This window comes from Desmodus rotundus, chromosome 6 (assembly GCF_022682495.2).
Source record: "Desmodus rotundus isolate HL8 chromosome 6, HLdesRot8A.1, whole genome shotgun sequence".
Classification (NCBI taxonomy): domain Eukaryota; kingdom Metazoa; phylum Chordata; class Mammalia; order Chiroptera; family Phyllostomidae; genus Desmodus; species Desmodus rotundus.
In genome coordinates this window covers 145049707-145076734 of record NC_071392.1, presented here as the reverse complement: position 1 = coordinate 145076734, position 27028 = coordinate 145049707, and the positions used below count along the sequence as shown (strand labels likewise).

At 43.6% G+C, this 27028-nt stretch overlaps 1 protein-coding gene across 1 annotated transcript; it reads right to left on the bottom strand.

Moving 5' to 3' along the window:
• Window positions 1-11789: 11789 nt before the first annotated feature.
• LSM11 (LSM11, U7 small nuclear RNA associated) lies at window positions 11790-25384 on the bottom strand. Its single transcript, XM_053927376.1, has 4 exons — window positions 24893-25384; window positions 19379-19518; window positions 17379-17462; window positions 11790-16951 (listed from the first exon to the last, which is right to left on the bottom strand). Exons 1-4 carry the CDS (start codon window positions 25332-25334, stop codon window positions 16541-16543), a joined length of 1077 nt encoding a protein of 358 aa, XP_053783351.1. The 5' UTR covers window positions 25335-25384; the 3' UTR covers window positions 11790-16540.
• Between the last annotated feature and the right edge of the window lie 1644 nt (window positions 25385-27028).

Genomic DNA, 27028 nt, shown 5'->3' with positions numbered 1-27028 from the left:
TTAATGCCCTTTGCATCCAGATTCTTATGCAATAAATGCCCCAAATGTTCTTAAGATGCCCCTAGCAATAGATCTGTTCCCCATCAACACAGAGCACGTTTCTGCAAGATACCCTGTTTACCTACGGTTACCTCAATTGCTCAGAGCGGTGATCTTCAACAGTCGGTTCCCATGGGGCCTGAGAGAACGCCAAGAGGGTCCGCTGCAGCATGACGAGAATGGAATATCTATTCGTATTTATTTTATCTAAAATACAGAGAAATACATTTTACTAATGGTTAATATACTTGTATAGAATGACTGTGGAATACACATTTATTTTATAAATACACACATTTGTGGCGGGACACCAAACACCATGTTATGGATAGGATGTCAGTCAAAGAGGTTTGGTTACTACCAGGTGTGAGGAAGGAGTGGCTAAGTCCCAGCACGTGCACTACTGGTGTGTCCGCGACTGTTTCCTCTGGGCACACTTGCTCTCTCTCACCTGATCTGTCCCTGAGAGAGGGCAGAAGACCCTGCAGCATCCACTCCTGAGCAAAAGATGCGTGTCCCACAGGCCACCCGCACATGTGGAGGCTCACAGGCTGGGTTTTGCAGCCCTTTGCAGGCCTGAAAACCCAACCATCTTGTTCCTGTTCCAGATTTTTAATAGGAAAGATGACCCAGGCCATGAATGGACTGTGTTCCCAAATTTTTAGTATTTTTTAAATTTTTCTAGAAAAAATAGTTTACAATAATTCATTTTCTTAGAAAAGATCTATTTAATACTCAATGTGGCAGAAATAGACATGTGCAATGACAATTTACAGATTTTAATGCTATTACAATGCTAGTGATTAAGTGGAACAAAAATTGATAAGAATAATTTATTTTGAGCAATGTGGTAGTTACAGAAAGCCACAAGAATAAGAAATAGAGACTTCAGTGAGGACTTTCAAAAAACCCAGTCTGCTTTGAGGACGTGAAAGATGCACAGAACTAGCCTTTTCTTGCTCATGTTCCCTGCAAAACTCACAGGTATTTTCTTCCTTAATACTCAAGTACCACCAGCACACCCCTTTCATTTACATTCCTGACTGAGATCCACTTTGGGTTGGCGGAACTCCACCCCCAAAGTAGTTATCCATTACTATAGGGGTCTGCTTATAGTTAATCTCTTCTTGCCTCATTTGAGATGAGATGAGATCAGACGTGTTCAGAGCGGTATAGCTGCAGACATCTTGTCTCATTTGAAAAGAATATTGTTAAAACACCTCTCAGAGATCATTCAGTTTGGGCTGGGAGTTGGGTATACACTGGGGCCCATGAATGTAAAAAAAAAGTCCCAGCAGTCCACCAGGTAAGGGGCCCAGGAAGAGAGGTGCACATTTTGCTGGACCACTGCTCGTTTCACAACGGACAGATTATGGGAGCCCTTTCTGATGTTTCCTGGTAGGCAGAATGATAATTTTCCCCCACATATTTGAGCAGTGCCACCTCAGGTTTCTTGTTGGGGCTAGGTTGCTCTTCCCAAGGAATTCAGCATCCACGGGACAATGTGGACATTTTATGAATATTTTGAAGTTTCTTCAGCACATCATGAAGGTGCCAAAACAGATGAAATGCATAAAACACAGCTGTAACCACTTGCAGAGCATGGCAGTGGCAGGAAGATGCAGGGATGAGAAACAGCAATCTCTGCAGTTTTGAACCCTCCAACACACACACGAACAACCAAATGCACACAAGTCCATACGGGAGTCTGACTGCAAAAAAGCGGCCACACTTGCAAAAGAATGGTAATAGTAACAGCAACACAATGATGCTACCTCCCATTTTCCCTCAGTCTCTTCCTTACCTGCCACTCTCACCCCCACCCCGCCTCCCTGTCTCTCTCCCTAGTTGCCTTCCCCATTCACCTCTGCTAACTTCAAAAGGACACAAAGCAGAAAAAACTGATGATGCTGGGGGAAGAACAACCTCGAAGTTGCTCAAAACCCTCCTGTCCATTTACCAGTGTCACTTCCCTCTGAGAGGCCTTCTCCAATGACACAGTCACAAAAGCTGCCCCAGTCCCCTTCTGCCACAGTCTTCCATTCTCATGGCACTTCACGCTGCCTAAAGCTACTGCTTATATTTTGTTTCCTCGCAATGTGTGATTTTTGTCCCTCTTCCCCAATAGAATGTGAACCCCAGTTCACTGTCAGTATCCCCACTGCTTAGAACAGTGCCCGGTCCCAGAGGTGCTCAGTAAACAAATGTCACCTAAACAAATTCCCTCGACTATCCAAGAAGGTAACTCAGGCAGTTAGCACAGTGTCTAGGGGTAGTAAACACTTAGTAAATGGTGGATATTGTGTTTTTATTATATTCTTTTTTGGGGGGGGGACAGAAAAATTACCTGACCCCTAGAATTTGATGGTGTTCTTTCCCAGCCCAGCAAAACAATTTGGTTCTTCCCACCTCACTCTAACCCTAGAATAAAATTCCTCCCCAAGCCCAATAACTGTACCCTACCCACCCTCAGCCCTAGTCCCAACATCTCTGTGCATGAGCAACATGGGCTTAGTGCTAAGATCCTCCATCTTCTTTGAAGATGCTGGGTGAAAATTCCCCCACGCTTGGCCTTAGCTTTCTTCATTCACTTTGTTTGCTTTGAACACCCTAACGCGGTGCTGGGAAATCAATAAGCAAGGACGCTGCTGACCCCGTGTGTGTCTCCGATTCCCTTCTGGGAGGCCTGGCTTACTCCAACGCACTGATAAGTCGTGAAGTGCCCAACTCTGTCTGCAAATGAAGGCCCTTGTAAGTAATCAAGGAACACCAAGTTTAGTGTGCCGTGGGTTTTCCATCGTGAGTGTCATTAAATGAAACAAAAGAACACAATACAGGTTTGCGGAATGAACAAGCCTCAAGTTAGGTTTGCCGTGATAGGGTTATCAGTCATCACACAAATTAATTATTTAGGAAAGCACTTTTTACAGTGGCTTTTCATTTAAGTTTTGCCCCTTGATGTACGTGTATAAAAATGACGAATTCATTGGACACTGCTACTGTACTTGCGCATTTATCACTATCAGACCTTTTTTCGTAATTGGTTTATTAATTATAGCATCTTAATGATCTGTTTAAAATAAATAAACCATTTGCACAATTTCAAAGGTATTTTGTGAGGATCAGCTGATATTAAAATAGCACCAGCCTTATGTGCTTTTTCAGCAAGTGACCTAATTAGTTAATAAAGTAATTGAATATTAAAAAGGATGTTGCAAGTGATTAAAATTTAAGAGCCTTCAGAATGTTATTAAAGCTATAAATCATACATCACTGTTTTAATTTGCATAGCTACAGAATTACTAATGGTCCCACGTGCACACAGGGCTTGGCAATTAGTTCTTTAACAAAATGTTCGTGATGTTGAGGTACCAAATTCTTTCAACCTTTTTTGATAGCTATGTAGAAACCTGCTTTTGCCAGATTAAATATCTAAGTTGAAATTCTGCTTGCTTCCTTTGACAGGTATAGAGACATTCATTCACTCAACAAGTATGTATGAATACCTACTGTGTTAGGTTTTGAGTATAAGGATGAACAACACTGACACAATCCTAATGGAGTTTATATTCTGGAGTTAGTTGGGTAGAGATACTAGTCATGCACTTCTCTAAATTCATGTATAATTATAAAGTGTGATAAGGAGCTCTGAAGGAAAAGTATAGGATGCTCCAAGAGGATTTTGCTCACGAAATCTGACTTCATCTGCCAGATTAGGGACCAAATACTTCATTCCAGGTGAAGGGACTCAGCAGACTGAATTCTTGTTGAGGGAGAAATGCAAGATGAACTTGCCAACAGCGTATAGGAAGAACTGGGTGAACTCGGCTACTTACCAACAGCCCTCCCAGTTTCCCGGAGAGCGGAATCCCAGTTCTGTTTGGGTCAGCACTAGCACTATGCTCACGGGAGGTAGGCCCAGCCCAAGGATAAACGACGAGACATCTAAACGGACTGTTGTGACTCCATTACTCTGTGCCTGTGACTGGCTGCAGGTAGGTATGTCCTGAGGGACTCTCAGAGGCTTTCTGGAAGAATTATCCACTCTGATGAAAAGGAGGTACACAAGGAGAACACCCCTTTCCTCCATGCTTTTGGATGTCATCGTGAGTGGAGGTGGTACTTGGACCTCTAGCGGCCATACTGAGACCAAGAGGGGGAAGGCAAAACAAACCAAACCAAACCACACTCTCTCTCTCACACACACATACACACACACACACACACACCCCTTAAACCTGAGTCCTGATACTGTTGAGTTGCTGAACCAACTCTGGAAACTTTGAATGTTTTAATGTATGAAAGAGTAAGTTGAAGCTGGATATTCTGTTACTTTGCACCTAAAGTGTCTTCACTGAACCAGATGGGTTTAAAACAAAGACACTAGAACCTGGAAGACAGGTTAAGAGGCTAATATGACTGTCAGATGAGCAGTGATAAAATGCTGAATTATGGTGGGGGGGAATAAGGGGAATGGAAAGTAAGGTCCAGAACAGAGCCAAGGCACTGTGGACACGGAGTCAGCAGAATGTGTTGACTCACTGGTTATCCGAAGTGTCTGGTGATAACTACTGCCGAGCGCTGAGTGCCTCCTACACTCCGGGCACTGTTCTGAGCGTTTTCACAGGATCTCCTGTCACAGTCACATAGTCTCCTGTCAATTAATAGTATGAGGCACTATTAATTGTCACCGTGACTGAATCCTGGTTTAGCCAAATCTCAATTGTCTGTTGCCACCACCAGTGGGTGAAAGCAGTAGTTACTTCGGACTCCTCCAGGAAGCTGCTGGCTAGATCGCTGCTTCCAACATTTTCCACTTTATAACGCACCTAAAAAACGGTAACGGTTTAAGGTTCACACTGGTGTACACTGAAGGGGACTTGGAGTATCCATACGGGACTTAGGAAAAGCCTTCATTATGATTTCTTTATATTTCATAATTATATGAAATAACATTCAAAATTTAGGGAAGATACTAAATACTAAATTTGTATACAAATTCTAAAACATAATCTCTTTAATTTTTAATGAGAAGTTTGAATTTTTTATGAATATAGCTCTTTAATATCAGATTTTATGCTTGAAATAGCATTCCAGATAAAGGAATTTTTAATCCAATCAAGACTTTTTAATGATGGTTTCTTTCAATTCTTGATAGTCATCACTAACTATAAACTTTGTTCATGTAATATTTTTAAAAAGTCACATTTTTGGAACCATTCCAAATTTTACAATATTGGGGTCATATTTAAAGAATCTAACAGTTCTTCCTTTCCTTCCATTGACAATTGCACTGTTGAGAATTTCTGAGATTATGTCAATGGATTTCAAATCTTTGGGAACTTTCTCAAAGTATTTCAAAATAATGGTAATACTTTAACTCGAAGGCCACTCAGGCATGGTTAGAGTGGCTGCTGAGCACAGCCATCCTGGACACCACTGAAAGGGCACGTCAGTCACGAACAGAGGAAAGAATCCAGTATGTGTGAAGACAGACTTGGCGCTGTGCCTGCCCAGAAGCCCCCACCCCTCTGCCTCCCCCGTTGAACTTCCTACTGGCTCTCCTTTGGCCTGCGGCTGTGCTTCTTGCAGGGCTGGCTTCATGGATGTTTACAAGGACTCTGCTTAGTTTAATGCTCTGCTGTTATCTCGAAATGATTTTTGAACAAATGGCCCTGCATTTTCATTTTTCACTGGGCCCTGCAAATTATGCAGGGGCAGTGCTGACATCTGGGGCACCTGGAATGCGAAATCCTTTGGTAGCTACCCTGTGCCTTTGTCCATGATGGGCTCGGGCATATGTTACCACTGGCCTTTGAGATGTGAAGCAACTTAACCGCTGCACTCAGCTCCTCGACATGGAGCATAACCACCTGGATGCCATCAGTTTCATTAGGCTCGATGTTCACATAACCATGGGCCACACCTTCGTAGCTTGTTCCATTCAATCAACCCCCTCACCCAGAGGAATCCTGATGAAGCTGTGGACGCTTGTGGTTAGAGGTGACTGGCCCAGAGGTTCTAGCTACCCCGACAACTGCGGCATCGGTTATATAATTCAAGATGCCGTGGCTTACCATTTGGCAATCCTGTGCAGTATGATTTCCCAGATATGTTACTTTCTGGTAAGACCTCTGTGACCACAGATAAGTCTAATGCATCACTGGTAATATCTTTCAAAATGAAGTAGTCAGCATTAACTTTTGAATTCCCACGCAAGACAGCCCGGAGGCGAGTATGGTCATTGAGGGCTATATCCAGGAAGGTCTGACATGAGTGGGCGGGAAACATTCACACTTCTCTTGAAACTGAGGGTTTAAACCAGTTTCTTCCGACCATTTTGGAATTTGCTATATCACTCTTGTTTGATGTCATAGCATTGATCTCTATTAAAACAATATATAAAGGTAAACAAATGTCTCTCCCTTCCTTTCTCTACACACACACACACACACACACACACAAAGTAACTAAAAACCATTCTAAGCCAGCCAGGACAGATGACTCCCAGCACAGGGGAAGGCAGCTTCTGCCAAAATACTTTTCACGGAGCAACAGATGTGCCCAGATGAACTCTGGGGACGGGGAGGAGGGGGCCAGAGGCCTTGCTGAGGTGTAATTGGACTTGGCAAGGGTAGGGGAGAGGTTGTAATGTGAGCCACAGGTTGCTCACACAGAATACCAAATGAACGAATCACTCTCTGCCCTCAGAGGCAAAGATCACAAGTATGCAAGAGTCTTAGAACAAGGCCATACAAAGAGAATCCTAGTAGATCATTCCTAAGTAAATGTAAGTTTTATACTATTTTATATAAATACATATACCTCTTCCCAATGACCCAACCTTACTGTTCCGGCAAGTATTGTGCAGTGAGCACACTGTAGATGTTAATGGCATGGAGTCCTTGCCCTGCTCTTTACCGTGGGAGTGTGGGTGTCTGTGTGTAAGGGAGGGGGCAGTCGTTCGGAGCAGTTCCTGTGGTCAAAGGCATAGTCATCATGTCCATGTGCAATGGACGAAAGCTGTAATTGCATTCTTGCCTCTTAATGTTTGATTTTCTGGTCTTAGTAAGTCTTGGCACTTATACAATTGGTCTGGCTCTCTTGCTACCAAATAATGACTTCCCAAGGATGATGAGAAAGCTGTAAGAGTAACAACCCAAATGGCCCTGAAACAATGAGTGACTGCAGCACGAATCCACAAGGCATGGGGGACATGAGAAGAAACGTGACAGTTATTTACCTTCTCACCCTTCTGCACCCCAGACGACCTTGTGTTTCCACATTGCTGAAATGACTGAAAGCTGTCAATCATTCAACCTGAATTTGTAAAATACACACCACTTTTACCACTCTGCTTTGACATTTCTTCATTTTTTAATGTACTGGGAGCCTCAAAAATGGAAGTGGTTGAGCTCTCTCTGCACCCTGAAGAGGCCCGTGTGTGTGTGTGTCTGTCTGTTTTCTGTGTGTCTGTCCTCCAGTGCACATTTTCATAACTGGACTGCATGTAACATACTCAATCAATTGAAGAGTACATTTTTATTACCAACACCACTATTGGTTGTATCTGGATCTCCATAAGGAACTGGCCAACTGGGGAGGTTAGCATGGTCTGGCGCATAACTGGAGGGGAACAAGAATGTTGTTAAGACAATGCATCTGCTTTGCATGTTTAGGCTTTTGTTTAATCACAAAACGGACGATAATGATGAGGATATGTAAGACGGACAGTGTTAATGATACCCGCAAGAAGTGCGAACAAAAGCCATGAATTTTGAGCTAAAACTAGATGTAAATTAAACCTAAGATTTCTTCAGAGTTTAGGTTTTATAGCTACATATTTATGGCTATTAGGAATATGTCTGGTGTTAAAATTCCTGCAAGAATAATTTCATCACATCAAGTGTGAAACTTCCCACTCTTACCACTAAAGCCATTGCTTTATAAATACTGTTTCTGCTGATGTGACCATTTGATTATAAAACAATGTATTATTATCACATGCACAGCTTACATACCTGCAACATTTATTAACACACAGTACACTGATCACTTGTAGCTCAGGAGGTGTTTGCACATAGTATGAAGATGAGCATTTTAATTTCAACAGTTGTATTTTAATGTGTACTCTAAAGTTAGGGTAAATTTCCCAATTTCCCATTGATGGAAGTGATGTACCATCACTTTTAAGAGCAAGCTAAAAACTGAATCAATTTATAGAAAAATACTGAATAAATAAAAATGCAGTGGCCTACTTAGGTAAGGCAAAAATCATGAAGGTGTTCTGAAAATGACCCACATTTTGGAAACAATGGGCTATGTAATAATAAGAAAGAAAATGTAGGCGTTGGGCTGGGTTTTCAATAGTGAGGATGGCTACACTGAGCCATCCTGGTGACCAGTGCCACACACATGTAAGGCTGCTGTCTGATGCCCCTGGAGCATGCTTTTCCACGTGACACTAATTGGCCCACACAGGAGTGAAACCATGACCCTTCCCTCATTAGCCACATGCTCAGGCCAGCTGAGCTAGCTTGCTCTGGGTCACTGGGGTCCCATGTAGGAAATTACCATTCCAGTGCCCTGTGGTCCTTTCGTAACCTCAACTAATGAATGTCCCATGGAGCCTAATGTCATTCCTGGGGGAGCACACAGCTTTCCCAGCAGTGGGGAAGTTGATGATATTCTGAAGTTTTAACCTGGGGAGAGCTGAGGAAGTGGGGAGAACTCAGGCAGCCTGGAAACAATCTTTCAAACACCTGTGCACAAGAATAAAGGATGGCCACATGCTGTTTTTGTGTCCATTTGTTTGCCAGGTCTGGTCTCAGGACATGAAATATAAGCACAGGGTGGTAAGGAAAGCTGCTGAACATCACACAGCAAGTTATCACAGCGTGAATGACAGTTAAGTCTTTGCTGTTGGGACTGAACACGTTCTATCAGCAACCCTATGAGGCATGTGTTATTGTGCCTGTTTTAGAGATGCAGGAACTGAGGCACCAGAGTAACTAGTGAATGAGTCTGGGATAGTGGGCTCTTCTCAGGATTGCCTTATTCTGGAAATTAACACATCAAGTTGATGGGTAATTTTACAAGATGGACAGACAACTTGCCAGCCCTTTCTGCTTGTACCCCCTTTTAGGTCTCAGGAGAAAGACTATGGGTCCTTTATTTTTCTATAGTTTTAGCATATCCATAATTTAGCTTTGAGAAGAGTTTTTAAAGTAAGGTGAATTTCCAGTCAAGATTGAGAGAAAGCATTCTTCCCAAGTGCTGGAGAATATTGGAAAGAAAGGGATGGCAGATTTTCTAAACGCATACTGAAGAGCTAGGAAAGGCCATGAGCCACTCCATCATCTTTTTAACAAGATCATTGGATCGAAACCCCTCTGATGGCCAGACTAACTGGTGGGTGAAAAACCTCCTGGCACTCACTTGGCAGCCACCCTTCTGCCCTGGTCCTCTCTGGAAGCCCTGAAGGCCTGAGTGTGTGCCCACTTCTCGTCAAAGAACAGTAGGAGTCAGAAGAGACTAGACACACTTGAGCACACCAACGAGCCACATTTTAACTCAGCCCTCCCTCTGGCATCTGATTAGTCTAAGGGGATAACGCAGCTTGCCCTTAAAATGTTCTGGTCAACGCCTAAGAAATCTAAGTATTTTTAAGGTGCAATTGACTAACAATAAACTTATGAGTCAGACCTAGATAGAAATGCAAATTCGCCATTAACAGAGAGATGTTGGAAAGTTACTTAACACGTGTCTCAGTTCCCTCCCATACATAACGGGGTCAAAAGTCCTCCTCTCATTTGGTTGTAAGTAATGCATGTAACACGCTTGGCACAGGGATGGAATGCTCAAAAATGACAGGATTTCTTATCGAACGTTCTGTCCTCTTCCCTGTCACAGAGTGTGACTCAGGGAAGTATACAAGCTGCCAGGGTCCACAAACACATGAGACAAAGCTTTTTATTGTAATCTTATTTTTAGGTATTCACTTGAATATCTATTTATTATTTCATGTACTGTATTGCTCTTCACTATAGGCCACTGGGAAATTATGTGTTGAGGTAAAGAGGGGAAGGTCTTTTGAAGGCCTTGACATGAAGTGCAGAGACTTCCTCACACCATCCACCCATTCCTTCTGCCCAGTGCCCAGCCTCAAACTGCAGACTTTTCTGTGTCTACTACAAATTTTCCTTTGAATCCATAGCACATTTGCTTGCAGTTGTGGGGGCTCAGTTCTGGTGGTGGAATCACAAGAGAGCTGCAACCTTTCTCACAAATGGGCTCCCAGGCATCGATACTGGGTGAACTGAATTGTTTCCAAGATTGAGAGAGCTGCTGAGAAACAGGGGCATGAAGACAGTGTTCTGTGATTCTTGGTCAGCAGGTGGGAAGAGGCTGGGTGAGGCTGATGGTCCTCCAACATGAAAGGAGGAACCCCATAATGCGAGAATAGCGAGAGACTCCCTAAAATAGTGGACACTGGGTGTTTTCTCTCCTAAACACTCTTCCCCAAGCATGTTCACTGGCTGACTGCCATCAGTCAGGCTTCCTAAGCTTCAAATTAGGTAAGTTCAATATTGGTAAGAAACATTTATATTGCCACCTGAGTTGATTATAGCTTAGTTTTGTCTGATTATCTCAGTCCAGACTGGTGAGCATTTAACAATTAATTGCAGCAGTGACAGAGATCTGGAGAGGTAGGTCCTTCTGGGACCTCTAGGAAAGCAGTTCTCTTTAACCCACTGCCACCTAGTGGTAATTTAGCATACTGAAAAAAGCTTCACTTTAACCCAAAGAGAGAATGTAGTTTAGCTGAGCAAGAGACTTTCTCTTTCCTTGCCACTCCCATCCAGAAAGCACAGGGAAAGAACGACGGATATATGTCATTCCACTGGCCTCCATTCTTCTTCGAACATTTAACTGTCACTGTATATTTCAAATGTCAAGCTGATTCTTCTGCTTTTATTTTGATTAATGAGGACATTCTCATTTAATCAAAAATCTTTGAGATGCAAAACAAAAAAGCAATGGCCAGAACTGGAGCATTTGGATCTTGCCTCCCTTTCCTCCACTTCCTTGGTGGTTAGAAATTTCCTGGTATTAGGTCAGCTGAGCTCCACTTTGATATTCTTTCCAAGTGCAAAACTGGGTCTTGACAGTAAACTTGAGGTTTCCCTCTCTAAGAATCAATTTGATTTGTTTGTCCATCTTCCCAAGGTAACTTGGTTCTGGAAGTACACAAAGGAGACCAAGTAATCAATGTGGAAAATCTCTGCACAGTTCAATTCTCTTTACATGCACAGAGAAAAGCTGATGGCAAATTCAGATATTCCTGGAAGCAGTGAGAATCAATTAGATGTAGTAAAACATTCAGAAGGAGCAGTCAATGGTGACCTCAGCAGATCCTGAAGACAGTGGATTAATGCCAGTGAGCTATTAGGGTGGAATGAATTCACAGGGCAATCACCATTGCTTGGGGCTTAGAAGAGACAGTTCACAATGTGGGGCAAGTTTCTTTTCTAAGCATGAACTTCAGATAAACTTGGAGGAACAAAGTTACCCCAAGGACAGAAATCTAGATATGTGGCCTTGGTAAAGAAAAGGCACAAGGTTACAACAATGACATTGCTTGAAATGTTTTAACTTTCTGGGTCAGTGGGTATCTTCTCTTGGTAACAGACTTCCCTGCCTCCTCTCCCCTCCCCCCCAAAATCAGCAGAGACAAAGCAGCCAGTACATTGATACAATCGTATTTATTCCAGTTTCCAGACTTCCATGTGGCACATATCTAAGGCAGAACAATGCAAACTGATGTTACTAGCAGCAATCCTCCCTAAACAGGAAGGGGTTAGGTGAACTTAACATTAGGAGTAATTTCAAGACAAGATTATAAGTCACAGTTTTTCTTTTAGCAGCTGGTATATGAAGAGAAAAACTCTAAATTCAGAGTCATCCAGGTTTAGCCTTGTGTAAAAAAAAAAAAAGCAGCAATATGTCACGGTGCAGAGGAGTATCCCCAGGGTAGCCCCGAAGGCTAATGTCTTAAGATGTCAGTATGAAATAAATAAATCACTTTTCCAGACATCACTCACTATCTGCTTTAGTGTTAGGACAACAGAAGAAGAACAGGACAGCTGCCCTAGAATCTGGCTCCCACAGAATTCAGCCGGATAATCATCGTTTAAATAAAATCCCTTAAATTTTTTAGACATTTCCCCCCACAGCTCTAAAAACATAACATCAGACGTTTGTTCCAAAGGACAAAAACCAAAAGCAATTGCAATGTCCTGGGAATAGCTTTTATAGCTTTCCTGAGGGGTAGTTCCATCTTTTCAGAGAGTATTTTTAAAGAAGCACTACCTCCGGTTGCTTATCAAACTACTTTCTATTCTCAATAAATAAAAGACGAACTGAAGGTCTCAGGTGTACTTATTTTTCTCCCCAGATCTCCGAACCATCCAAAGTCATTTCTTGACAGAGAGCTTTCATTTTTATTAGAGGAGTGCATGAGAACTTACAAACATTTGAAAAATACTCAAAACACTAAGAGTAAAGAAGGCCCAACCCTTCCTCAGAGCCCAGGAAACAGTGACAGGAACCCCACAGGCTTATCTTAAATCCATCAACTCAATTTGCCAGAAAGCAATGGCAGACTACCCACCTTTGCAACATAGGCCCAGATAAGATATTCTTACTTTACAATCACTAAGAAAAGCCGCCTGGGAGTTACTGCCCAGAAAAACACGGGCTGATGAACAGAAGTTACTGAAAAGGGGTTGACTGCATTCTGCATTTGACACAGGAAAAAAGCAATTACAACAGTTGGGAAACCATTATATTTATAACATGATACCCTTATATAAACCTTGACCTTCCCACAGCAATCATCTCATTCATAAAAAATACACAAAGAATTGGAAAACTTTAGGGCAGCACCAGTGACAGCTAGCTGTCTTTGAATAATTTAATTTTTTCCTAAAGACAAAATTTTAAAAAGTAATTTACAGAAGCTATTCTATTTCACGATTTTACCTGTGTCGGCTGCTATAGGTATAGAGCAAACAGGAATACAAATATGTCCTCATCACGTTAGGTTTCTATTTTCTCTCAAGGGACAGCAGCAGTACACCCACATCTCTGAAGGCTTCTGAGGATTAAGGACAGCTCAGAGCTCATGACCTGACAGTCTCTGAAAGTGCTCCTGGACCATCTCACCATAAAAATAGATAAAAAGCCTTCTCGATCCACTGACAACTCAGAGCAAGAATTCCTGTGCACCTAGACTTCACCGCTAACGGCGTCTGGGCTTTCTGACCTGACACACACCCTGCATAGAGAGCCGGGGGCTGATGACACCGCTCACTCTGGCTGCCTCCCCCATGGCCCACCTCTGCCATAGGATGGTCCCAAAAGGAAGCACAAATGCTTCCCAGACACTAGAACGAACAACCTGAAGTGCAAGTTCTCGTGGTAGACAGTAGAATTACCTCTATGTACAAAGAATGCACCTGGTTTCTGGGTGTTGAGACTGTTACCTTCCATTTCTTAATTCCTTGTTCTTACCTAACGGAGCTGGAAATTCCTAAGAGCACCTCAACAAGAAGACAGGTATGCCCTGTGAAAATGTCTAGAAAAAGCACTCCCAAGTTTAGGCATTACTCTGAAGAACCAAAGTTGGATACTCAAAAATCAGTGCTATTCCCACCATGTTTCCCAAATCCAAGTCTCTGGAGAACACCCGAAGCCAGGTGCGCTGCTGCGCAGCTGCTCTGAGCCCCTCGGGGTACGTGGGGGGGCCTCCAGGACCCTACCATTCTAGCTGCTTCTGCCCCTTTCCTCTCCTCCTGAGGGAGGCTTCAGTTATTTCCATAGAGTTTACTGTGATGGCCTAGATTAGCGCATTTTTTTAAGCAGCATATACACTGTTAGGACCTATTTTTAATCCCTTAGGAAAAATTTCTCCAATAATAAGGAAAAAGGCAATGATTTTTAAAAACTGGCTTCTCTAAAAAAGTATCACGCTTTGTACAAAAAGTACATTACTAGATAGTGCATTCACTCCAGGATCGCCGTCCAAAACAAACACATAAATGGGCACATAAAGCAGGTCACACAGTTTTAAAGTAATTTTCAGAGCTGGAATTGTCAAGTTGGGCAGAAAAGAAGTACATCAATCCTATATGGATTATGAAAATTGCATACAAACACTGAAAGAAAGCATGTGTTTAAAATATATCAGGTTAGATTTAACCAGGCATCATTAAATCTTTAGAATGAATAGAAATTTATTATATTCCTTTTTATTTCAAATCTCTACTTTATTGGGAAAATCTAGTATCCGTCACAGCTTCTAGCTGAGGAACAAGAGGGAAGACAGATGGGGACGGCTGAACAGGGGAGACTGGTGAAGAGGTAGAGCCTGGGTGCCTGATGGTTAAACAAGACAACTTCTAACTGGGGAACCGAGATTTTAGACACACTATTTAGAAGAGATTAGTCTGGCAGATCCCAAACATGACTGTTCAAGTTTGTGACATGGAGCCTCTTTGAACGTTTAGTGGGTCTGCTCTGGCCCTAAAAGCATAATTAATATACATTTTAAAATAAAAACAAATAAACAAAACAGTTCCCCAAACTCCCTTGCGGGGATGTGTCATTTTTAGATGCTCATTCTCCTTCTGGTACTGTCCCATAAACCTCTAAGCAGCTGAGGGGAAGTCTTTCTGAGAGTGATGAGAAAAGGGTGGGGCTAGGATGTAGGGGGAACAGCAGTGAAATGTTACTCTCCTCTTACTGAAGATATTCTTCTGAAACGTCCATTGTCCCTTAGGAAAAGGAATGGGATGTGGAAAACAGTTCCTGAAGATGTCACTACCTTCTGACCACAGCACGATCATAACTATGACCCTACGGGGATCACTCTCATGTATCACCTGCCTTGCTCATAAGAATTCTTACCAAACTATGAAACAGAGTTAGTAAAAACTACTCATGGCACTTATACATGTTCAGAGACTTTGAAATGCCTTCCTAAAATTGTCTCAGTGCTCCTGTGAGGTAAGTGTCTGATGGGGAAAAACAGGCACAGAGGGACTAAGCCTGCTCTCCTTTTGTTGTATGATGAGCCCATGACCCAGCTAGCAGAAGGACAAGGCATCCTCACTCCTTCAACTTTATTCACCCTGCTTTCCAAAGGCTTATCTAAGTTACACAACAAATACAGCAGGAGAAATTTTTCTTTTCAAGCATTTTAACTAGTAGCTATTTCTTATTCTCACTTTGAACATAAATTATCTACAATAAAACCAAATATAAAAACAAAAAATCAATATTGCCTAACAGTCTGTGTCAAGATATTGCCTATTCCGCACTTGAATATGACTCAAGTAGTATTAGCAAGTGCTGTGGTATTCCTGTGGCTGAAGCCAGGCTGTGAGCAAGGTGTCCCTTACAGGTTAGCACCTACTGTTGTTTGTGAGAACCTCTTTGGCCTGACCCAAGGGAGTAATGAAACTACCACCACTGTCTCATGGAAAACCATTCTGGAAGATACGGTACACCGGGCCAGCCCTGCCTGGAAAGGGGACTCTCAGCTGTATGATGCGTGTACGTTACTGAGTTCATGCAGCACTCTCTTTGAAGCCAGACATGAAGGTCACAGTCCATTGATATAAAGCTCACAGGACATGTCACAAAGGGGCAATACACAGGGTACATGCACTAGCACCATGCCAAAGAAGTTAGAGAGAAGGACAAGAAGCCCCACGTGAGCATCTTATAGTCCCACCTGGCATGCCATTCACAGAAGTTACCGCTGGTAAGGAAAGACCGCGGAGGTCCCCTATTCCTTTCCATAACAAGGAGAGGGATAAAAACAGGGCATTCATTGCTGGCTGCTTTAAGTACACCACCTATTCATATTCTACCCTTACATAAGTCGGTAGCTTTCATAGCTCTTACAGATATCCACAGATAATAGATCACAGTTCTTGATTAAGAGAGAATGGTGGAGAGCAAAATTTAACAGTCAGTTACAAAATGTGGGTACAGGGCTCCACGGCAGGGTATACTGCTCCTCTTAGATTCAAATTCATGAGTACTCAGGGTACCAGCTTGTACAATGAGAGTTTCTTTCCCCCATGCTATAGAGCCCATGGGGTGAACTCAACTGACACCGTAACTCCTGATTCAAATGGAAGGTCTTATCTTTGGTTTGAGTGTCTCAAGTAGACCATGATCCCAAATCAGATGTGTGTACCCATGTGCAGCTTTAGCCTTGATATTAATACAAACGCCCACCCTCCCAAGACCTGTCTCCCCTTGAGGGCACTCATCTTCCAGAGAGCCCAAGCCCGGCTCCCTCTTCAATACATGCAGTACCAGAGGGAATCATTCCAACTCAGAGATTCACTGGGACACTAGGATACAGCACAGCAGCGGTTCATGCATTTTATTTCTAAAAGCCAAAGCTCAAATGAGGCTGAGCTGGTCACTGCGCCAGATGAACCAGCAGGACGTTCTCACCTCGAATGAAAATCTGATTTATGTGTCTAGTGAATACCTTCTGGTAATCTACTTTGGGCTTTCTCTTTTTCTTACGGGATTGGCCCCTAGAAAGCGTGGTAGCTCTAGAAAAGGTACCTCCCACACTAGACCCTTCTGTCCGCAGAGTCCTCCCTGACAGCTCTGACCGGGACTCCTCCCTTGTGGACGCCTGCAGGGAGGAAGGAACGGAGCGGGAAGGTTTGCGTGAACCCCGGTCAGTGTCTCCTCTTCCCCACACTGAAGCTACCTTCCAAGTGGATGTCTGGGAGTATCTGGACAGAGTGGAGTCTTCAACTGCAGACTTAGAATCTGCCTCCTTCTTGGAAGAATCTTGAAGTTTTAGTCGATCAAATAGCTATAAGGAAAGCAATGACAAATATTAGCCCTTACATTCCTCTTCCAATATACAGGAAAAAATACCAAATTCTTTGACTGTGCTCTGTGGACAAATTGCTTTGCAACTTTTAAAAAGGTAGGAATAAATTTTCTATTTCTACCCACAACTCAGATAAATCAGCAAGTATGTCAAGAGCAAAGGCAGGGTAAAAGAGAAAGACTTTTAGGCCTTATAAGAGGTGACTTGTTGCAGGGCAGAAGCAGGAACCTATCTGAGATTAGCGGGATGCGTAAGAAGACAGACTGACGGAAACCTTGGTCCAGACACACCTGGCTGATAGCACTAGGGCCTTCCCACCAGTGAAACGTGCTCACTGGGCTCAGTGACTTTAATTACCAGGCTGAATGCATGCTGGGTGCCCAGGAAATGAGGAGGAGTGGCTTACCCTGGTGAGAGTCAATGAAGAATCTCGCTCATACGCTTTGCCTAGAACAGGCTTTCGGTAGGTCTCATCCACATCAGTAAGTGCCTAGAGAAACAGCCCAAAGGGGAAAACAAGGCAGAGTTAAAAATATTATTTCTATAGCTTTCAGAAAAAGAAATTTAAAAGGCAGAATAACATCTAATTGTAGCATAATTAAATTTAAGAGGTGACTCATCTACTGGGCAGGAAAAAAAATGATAATACCTGGCACCCACCGAGTAGGATTCCCGGGTGGCTACGACCATGTAAGACGAATTTCTACTGTGGTAAGGGGCCTTTACAACTGCAGAGAGGTTCTTAAATTTCACTGTGCATAAATTCTAGGAAGCTTACTAAAGTATGAATCCAAGGTTACTGCTCTCCTAGAGATTCAGATTCAGTAGGTCGGGATGAAGCCTAGAAACCTTCTGTTTTAACCAGAAATCCCAGGTGATTCTGCTGTAGGACAGCCTTAGACACACTTTGAGAAACACTACTCTACTGCTTCTTCTCCTTTTCCAGTTTCTAAGTTTTGTGACAGCAAATAACAGAGACTGACCAGAGTTACACACTGAATTACTGGTGAATCGTCATTGAGAGATCAGCCACACAGGACAGCTGTTAGGATCAAACAAGATCCTGTGTGAGAAATTACTTTGAAAGTGTAAATCACCATACAAATATAAGCTGACATTATCATTACCAGCACTGTCATTATATATGTTCTCTTAAGTCCTTTTCCTTCAAAGGTAAAATCATAATACTAAAATATTTTTTTCCACATTTTAGAGGCAAGAAAACAGCCTCAGAAATTACCTTGCCTAGAGTCACAGTTACCAAGTGGTAAAGTTAGGATTCAAATCCAGGTTTTCTGATTCCATGATGGTTGAAAACATAGTTTTAAAAGTCAGGAAGAACTAAAATAAAGTCCTAGTACTTCCACTTACTAACAGTGTGATCTGGACCAATCTTCCAAAATTTGTAGCCTCAATCCCTTCATTTGTGAAATGAAACAGAAATATATCTCAATTCACTCACTGAAGTTATATATAAGTTCTTATTATAGTATCAGGCACATAAGTGCTTACTAAATATTAGCAACTATTATTATCATCCAGGGGAATGCATGGATGGAGACAAAGCACAGGGAAAAGAAAAGCTGGAGACAGAGGACCATATGGAAGAGAAACAGTAGGGAGCCCTGCTGGCTCCTACTTCAACTGCCTCACGCTGCATTATGCTACAACGTAACATACTCCTTCTTTTCTTCAAATATCTAGTAAACAACAGCCTCTAGAAGGCTGGGAGTGTGCCTACACGTCTTCATAAGCAAACACCATACAAAGTATCTTGCTTATAAATATGTCTGCTTCCCCTCTAACCTTATCCTTTTTTTTTAAATGTAATCTTTATTGTATTTTTTTCTCTTTCCAAAAACAGAAGAGTGATAGTTCCTTTCTGAAACTTCTGTACTTAGCACTGTACCCAGCCAAAGTGAGATGTCGATAAATATTTTTAACAGGAAATCAATGTAAAATTACTAAACAGGTGAAAGAAGTCATTATTCCTTAAGGCTAGGTTTCTCAACCTTGGCACTAAAAACATTCTGCACTGGATAAATTTTTGTTGTTGGGGTGCTGTCTGCATTGTAGGACATGCAGCAAAATCCATGGCCTCTACCCACTAGATGCCAGGAGCACCCTGTTCCACAGTGTGACAATCAAAAAAAATGTCCCCAAACATTGACAAATGTCCCTGGGAGGGAGAGAAGGGCAAAGTTACCCAACTGAAAGCCACTGCCTTAAGGAAAAGAAAACAATAAAAAGAACTTTTTTGTTGCTTCCCAAGAGAGTGTAAAGATTCTAGTTCTTCTGGGAAGTTATTCTGTAGATTTTGCTGAATAAGGTTATTCAGGGCCTTTAGACTTATAAAAGATTTAATCCCCAAGAGGTTCTCCAGCCCCTTGAGGAAGGCTTAATTACCATATTCCAGAACTTGTCGAATGCAACGAGGAAGCCTGTACAGACGCCCCGAAGTCCCTTGAAAGTGCGGATGTGAACATTCACCTTCACCCCCTCCCGGATACAGCGATGGAGTTCACCCAGAGGGCTGCCTTCGTGCACTGAAACAAGAGAAGAAGAGTCAGCAGAGTACGAACATCCGCTGTCATTCCCAGAACTAATAACCAAGACCACCCATCCATCTCCAGCACCACAAGGCAGCACTGTGCTGTGGCAACCTCACTGTGGGAACAGAAAGGCCCAATGGGCAATACGGCTGTTACAGGCAACACACACTGGAATGAGACAAGATTCTACCACAATGTGGATAAACCACGTGCATGGCTATCACCCAAAAGTTTCACCTGTACATCCCACAGTCTATGACTCTAAGATGCATCATCATTTAAAACCTTTCTGGGCAAAAAAGAAATACCACACTAAATGTACACAGCAGGTAGATTCTTCTCATTCTGTGTCTTGTAAGACAATGTTTTTTAGGATAACTCTCGTAAGCCACATATCCAGCTCGAGCCCTTCCTTCAAAGCACCAAAACTCTTGTTCATATGTTTGAAGTGTTTCAATGTACATCACCTTCATACCAGCAGTCACAGACCTCTTGTATTCCAAGCCTTGCTGGGTGTAAGGCACTTGCTGAACATTTGGCTCCTATGAGATTGCTGATGAGCAGCATGTAAAAAGAGCAGTGTGGCAATGCATAACAATGCAGGGATTACACTACCAGCTTTTACTATGATGGGTTCTTTTTTGCAGAGCTTGGGAATGGAGATGAATTTTTTTATTACTTCATGTTAATTTACCCTTCACAATTTGCTGCCTATACTATGTAGTATATACAACCTCTCAAAAGAAAATCACACACACACACATACTCTCTCTTACACACACTCTCACATTCATGCATACACAGTCTCAGTCTTTCCCTCCCTCCCAAGTTTGCACGGCAGAATTCTTTGGAGGTTACTGCCACTGATAGTAAACAAACAAAATATGACTATTTTCGTTCTAGTGGCACAAAAATAGAACAACAGTTCTGCAGTTCAATTTGGATAACTCTGTTGCTTACTCCTGACCTCATTCTTCACTCATGGATGGGCTTATAAATAATGGCAGCGATAAATTAATAAAAGAAAATACTCTTGGAAGAAAGTGACATACGGTGAGAAGTAGGAGCCTACGTCAGACTGAAGATGCAGCAAGAAGGCACAGGTGACGCGGAGTGGCAGAAACAGCAGCCTTGGGAAGGAACGTGAGAACCTTGGTCTGACCTTCATCATCTACCCTTCCTCTAGCAATAGTCTAAAATTCTTTGGCCCTCTGATGCGTCTGTGTGTGTGTACATGTATCTGGATATGTGTTATAAACTGTGTTAAATCCAACGCTGTAAACAACTTTCAGGCTATCGCCTCTAGTTCTGTGACCTTGGTAAATAATTTTCTCTCTACAAGTCCAAGTTTCCTCATTCACAAAATGAAGTTAGAGGACTAGTTAGCTTCTAGATTCAGGAATAAACCTCTATAATTCAATTTCTTAGAAACTGATCACAGTGCTTGGATTACTCTCTTTGCCCATATACACACACACTGCCTCCACCTCACCCCCTTACACATGTGTGTTTCCACAGAGTGGAAAGGCAATTCTTTTTCTAACTTGGAAAAAACAGGGCACTGCTTCTCCCTCCACATCCCCAAATCAAAGAGGAAGGACAAACATGTAGCTTAACAAGTCTCTTATTCTAATTAAACCAATAGGAAACTCATGTCTTTCACCTCTCACATCCGTGTCTTTCTCTTGATTTTTTTTTTCTTTCCAAAAATTTAGTAAGGTGTAGTTCCAGGAAGCATTTCTCTCCTTCTCTGATCAAAGGCACAACACCAGCACCACCTATCAGAGCAAACTGCCAAGGCGAAATGAGCTTCACATTCTGAATCTCTTTCCAGCAGTCTCTGTGACAATCTCCAAATAAGTATGAGCTAAGCTAATAAAAACTTAATACGAGCAAAGGCAAAAAAAAAAAAAAAAAAGTGCCTCTCTTTTGCAGAAAACTTTTCTTCTAAATCCCCCTTTCCATTGCCATTGTGCTTGGGCCATAGCCTTTGAAATCCAGGTGACTTTTTAAACTCCACTCTTACTTCTCCCTGCTCATGTCCATCACAAAATTCAAACAGTAGATTCCAATAACTAAGATCTCCTTCATAACCAACCATATCACCATCATTATCAGCAATTACTGAGCCCTCAGTATGGGCCAGGCCCTGTGGTAAGTTTAACTATATGCACCATTATTTTCTTTAATCCTCACAACTAACACATAGGTAGACTTATTTCCGCTCATTCTATAGATGAGGAAACCAAGGCTCAGGAAGACTGAAATAATCTGCTCAAAGTCACCTACCTACCTAGTAAGCAGCTGAGCCAACAGTCAACAGAGGCAGAGTACATGCATCCTGACCAGAGCTTCCCCCACCCCCAACATTTTATTTACTTATTTATTTTTAATTTACTTATTTATTTTTATTCAGTTACAATTGTCTGCATTTTCTCCCCATCCCTCCACCCCACCCCAGCCAGTCCCACCTCCCTCCCCCACCTCTATCCTCCCCCTTGAATTTGTCCTTGTGTCCTTTATAGTAGCTCCTGCAGACCCCTCTCCCCACTATCCCCTCCCCACTCCCCTCTGGCTATTGTTACAATGTTCTTAACTTCAATGTCTCTGGTTATATTTTGTTTGCTTTTTTCTTTTGTTGATTATGTTCCAGTTAAAGGTGAGACCATATGGTATTTGTCCCTCGCCACCTGGCTTATTTCACTTAGCATAATGCTCTCCAGTTCCACCCATGCCATTGCAAAGGGTATAAGCTCCTTCTTTCTCTCTGCTGCTAAGTACAGGAAGCAACCTAAGTGCCCATCAGCAAATGACTGACCAGAGCTTTTGATGGCAGTCTACCAGGGACGTTGTCTCATGTCCACCGAGAATTTTCCTGCACGTTAAGGAAGATTACTGTTGTAAATGCTTTAAAGGTGTTAACTAATTTAAACCTCACCACTGCAGAGTCTATCGTGGTCCTCATGTCGCATAGGAGGAAGCTGAGGCCCTGAACAGTCTAAGGGACTGGCCTAAACTAAAACAGCTAGCAGTGGGGGAGGCGGTGTTCACACAGAGGCGGTCAAACCTGCATTCTTCTCCACCCCCAAATGCATTTTACCACCAGAAACTTAGCTCCTAGAAACATCTGCCCTGAAAGTGCTTTTGCTTCAGAGTATACACCATAGTTCCCACTCTGTCATCACAAAGTTGAACAGAAACTCTTCAGGTTGGCTCTTCCATGGATTCTAGCAACAAGCCCCTCTCTGGACCCAAATTCCACTCTCACTGCTCGGGACACAAACCCTCTGCCTCACACATGCAGCACCCTCCACATACCAAAAACGAGCACACAAGGAAACATGAGAATGACGTCCTCTCCTCCCCGTCCCGAGACGAGCGTAAGGGGTAAGCACAGAGAGAGGCCCTGGGGTTGGACAAACCCAGGATTCTCAGCTGCCAACTAACCAGCTACATGACCTAGGCCCTAACAGGTAATAACTGAGCCTCAGTTTCTTCATCTATGAAGTTGCACCTAAGGGCAAAATGAGATATAATGCACTTAAAAGGCTTTGCAAAATGTAGAGCACATATGTGCTCAATAATAGTAGCTATAATTAGCAGCAATAAAATTATCAACTGGTTTACAAAGGGGCATAAGGAACCTTTTTGGGTGATGGAATTTTCTGTAGCTTAACTATGGTGGTGATTTCAAAACACTTTAAAAGGGAGTATTTTGCTATATGTAAATTATACCTCAACAGCCTGATTTTCAAATAATTACTGTTATCTGTAACCATGGTCTTCCTTGACTTCAAGGTTGAAAATTTACCTCTTACAGGAACTCTTTCTTGAATAAATCTTGTCTTCATCCATGCTTCTGTTTTTGTTTTTGTTTTTCTTTCTTTCTTTTTCTTTTTTTTTGGCTTTCTGAAGGTCATAACTCTCTGTGACGTCTACCCATTTCCGTCATGTACACACACACACACACACACTGCTGTTTCCAGTGGCACGACTAAAATTTTCAGAGCAAACTGAGGCCTTGATTCCAGGCATGCATTTTAAAGTGGGAAGTCATCAAAGCTGGGCTTCACACTCTGCCAGAACAATATAGCAAAGGTGCTCCCCAGGTGAAGCTAGTCATTCGCCAGAGAAATACTTCTTTTCCTTGACAATCTCAGGAGCAAAGCAATAACTGGCAAAATGGAAAGGAATGTTACATTCTGAGACCTGGAGCGTATTTCAAAGACCTGATGTGGCAAAAAATAGAGGCAAAATCAGGTCCCCCAAACTGCTCTTACTTTAGAAACATGATACCGCACCTTTGTGTTACTGCGGGACAAGCAATCTGGGGTGACCCCTAAGCGTGGGCAACGATACTCTCGTTGCCCACACAGCTTTTCAGGATGTTTCTCTCTTAATAAACACATTTCTAGGAATAAAACAAAACATACCCTTGCTTAGCACAACCCTCCATTCCAAAGAAAGGGACCTAATAATGTCACAAGTTAGCTGTCAGGATACAGATGCTCTGAATGGCTAAGTAGGTCATTGCATTCACCCGGCAGATGTCAGAACTGCTCGCCAGATGACTGAAGATATAACCCTGGGCTGTTTTTATTCCGTTTATACAGGACCTAATTCACACTTTAGCAACCTCTGCCGTTTACAGCTTTGCTCTAAGGATCTATTAGGAGGCTCCAAGAGCTGTAAACCAGTCTGTGTTCAGTGGTGTTTGTGCCTGCTGCATTCTAGCACTTGAGATCTGGCGAAGTGAACAGGAGCACGTCGAGAGGCTGCGGCCCTTCTCCTACTTACAGCCCCGGAGAATGAGCTACCACCTAACGTCCAGGGGTTGAGGTTATGCCCCCTGCGCCATCTGAACAGATTTCCCCACACCCCACCAACCAAACACTCCCCTGATGCTGGCTGTGCACCACCTCCTCCGTCTGTGGTCCCCAAGACCTCCCGTCACCTCTGCAAGCCCTTCCTATGGTCTCCAGGCCCCACTTCTTCAGATCCGCCCCCACCCCCATTCCTGCAGATACTCTCTGCAGGCTCCGCATCGCCCCACCACCTGTGCAGACCGACACCCATTGCCTAACAGACCCTCCCCACAGCGCCTGATCCCCTCTCCAGCTGTTTCCACTCTGCCTCAGGGCTCGTGCGGACCCTTCGTCACTCTGACGACCGCTCCCATTTCCCACATTACTCAAGCACAAACCCCCTCCCCAACAGTCGCCGACTATCTCGGCAAACCTTCACGAGCCCCTCCCCCTAAAGCCCACAGACCCTCATACGCCAAGCCCCTCATCGTCCCGCAAGTGCCCCTTCGGCCGCCACCTCCCGGACAGCCCGCCAGCCCCTCAGCCACGCCCGCCGGACTCACAGGGCATTCGCGTGAGCACGTTGCGCGGCGCCTTCCTGCTCCGGCCGGGAGGCCGGCGGCCGTCCCGGTCGGCCTCGTCCCCTTCCTTCTTGACCACCATGAGGCGGCGGAGGCGCTCGATGCGCTCGGGGTCCGGGGCGGGGGCGTCCGCACGGCGGCGCGTCCTGCTGGAGGGCCGAGCGGCGGCGGAGGCCCCTGAGGCCGGGTCTGCGTCCCGCGCCCGCCCGCGCCCGCCGCCCCGGGACCCGGTCCTGAGGAAGGTCTCGTACGCGGCCACGTTGTTGAAGCAGGGCGCGTTGGGATAGGGAATGGGAGGCAGGCGGGGCGAGTACAAGGCCAGCAGCGGGTCGAAGCTGTCCGAGTTGACATCCAACCGCGGGCTGGGCGGGCGCGCCGGGCTCCCGGCGCCAGGCGACCTCGCCCCCCGCTCCCGCTCCTCCATGTTTGAAAGGCCCGCAAGCTGAGGCCGATGGGAAGAAGGAGCGGAGCCGCCAGAGGGCGGCACTGCGCAGCCGCGGAGCGGGGTCGCACTGCGCCGGCGCGGCCGCCGGAGGGCAGCACCTGCCCGCCGTCCGCGAGCCCAGAGGCGTGGCCGCTTAGCTGCGGCTCTTCCGGGCTCGCGACCGCCTCAGCGCTAGGGCGATGGGTTACTCTGTTTTAAAGCTGTTTCCCTGTCTGTATATCACTTAGCGCGTTCGTTAATACTCCAGATTCCCTGGGGTCGAGTCCGGGACCAGTATGTTAACAAACTCCCCAGGCGTGTCTCTGCTCGCTGGGACAGCTGTTTATTCCTAGCTTAAGGGGCAGGAAGAGGGCTAGAAATGTCCCAATTTGCTTTCATGCTAAGTGCCGTCGGGGTTAAGCCTCCCTAGACTCAACTTACTTAGCTTTTCTGGGTCTTTACATTCTCATCTTCAACATAACTAATAGTTTCTACGTACTAGAACTGCCCTAACAAGGAAGATAGAGTGCACGGAGTGCGTAAATGCTCCATGAATGTTAGCTAATATTGGCTAAATGCACAATGAAATCATGAAGAGTGGGTGGATCCCACTCCTCCGTTTCCTACATCCTATTTAAAAAGTAATTTGCATTAACACAGAAATCTTAGTATTAAAGAAAAACCATTATATCATTGATTTTTCAAGCATTGCTGAGCAACTGGAAGAAATGATTCTGCTCTTGGAACACAGGATGAAGGATTTACAAGACTGGTTGTACTTTACAAACTCAGCTCAGCAAAACACTTTTTAATATTAAAATGATAGTCTTCACTAAAGGCCCAGGTATTAATCATCCCCTCATCCAGCAGAGGTAAGATGTTCCAGTTACCTACAGGCCACAAAAATCTAAGTGCCACCCCTCCTCAAAACTATCACTAGTATTAACTCTACACCAGCTGCTTTTGTGTATCGTAGTTTCTTTAGATTTCCAAGAGAATACTATTCTCTATCTTAAGAGAGCAAGATGAAAATGATTCTACAACTGCACTATACATTGGAATGAATACACACAACATAACAAAAACCACCAAGCAATAATAGCAGTATAGATTTAGTTATGGCATGAGTATTAAGCCTGGGATATTCATTTGCTCAAAACTCTGTGCCAAAGCAAAACTCAGAGCTGCAAGCTGCTGACAATTCAAGAAAACAAGTGTTTGTCCCCGAATTTTATGACAAAATCAAATGACAGCCTTTGTAGTATTGCATAGCATGCACAGAAAGCACATTTCTTTGGATGGTTGTCTTGAAAACTTGTATTTTAATGCCTTGTTTTGATATGAAGTGCTACAAATTTACTTACCACTTGTATTTGCCAGTCAAGAGCTACATTATTTATTACCTTATTTGGCCTATCACAGTATACCTTGTGGCCCACGATACAGTATACCAATGACCATAGGCATCAGGACCCTTTGGAGTTAAAAACCAAATTACCAAGACCCAAATCTTCATGGGGCAATAGGGAGTCATCGTTTTAAACAAGCATTCCAAGTACCTTTGTGCACCCAGAAACCTGTGAACCACCGTTGTGATGAAAGGTATGAACATTCTGGCTTATGTAGACACACACACACACACGTGGGACTCATATACTGCATTTGTGTGAGAAAAATAAATGAAAAATTAGGCC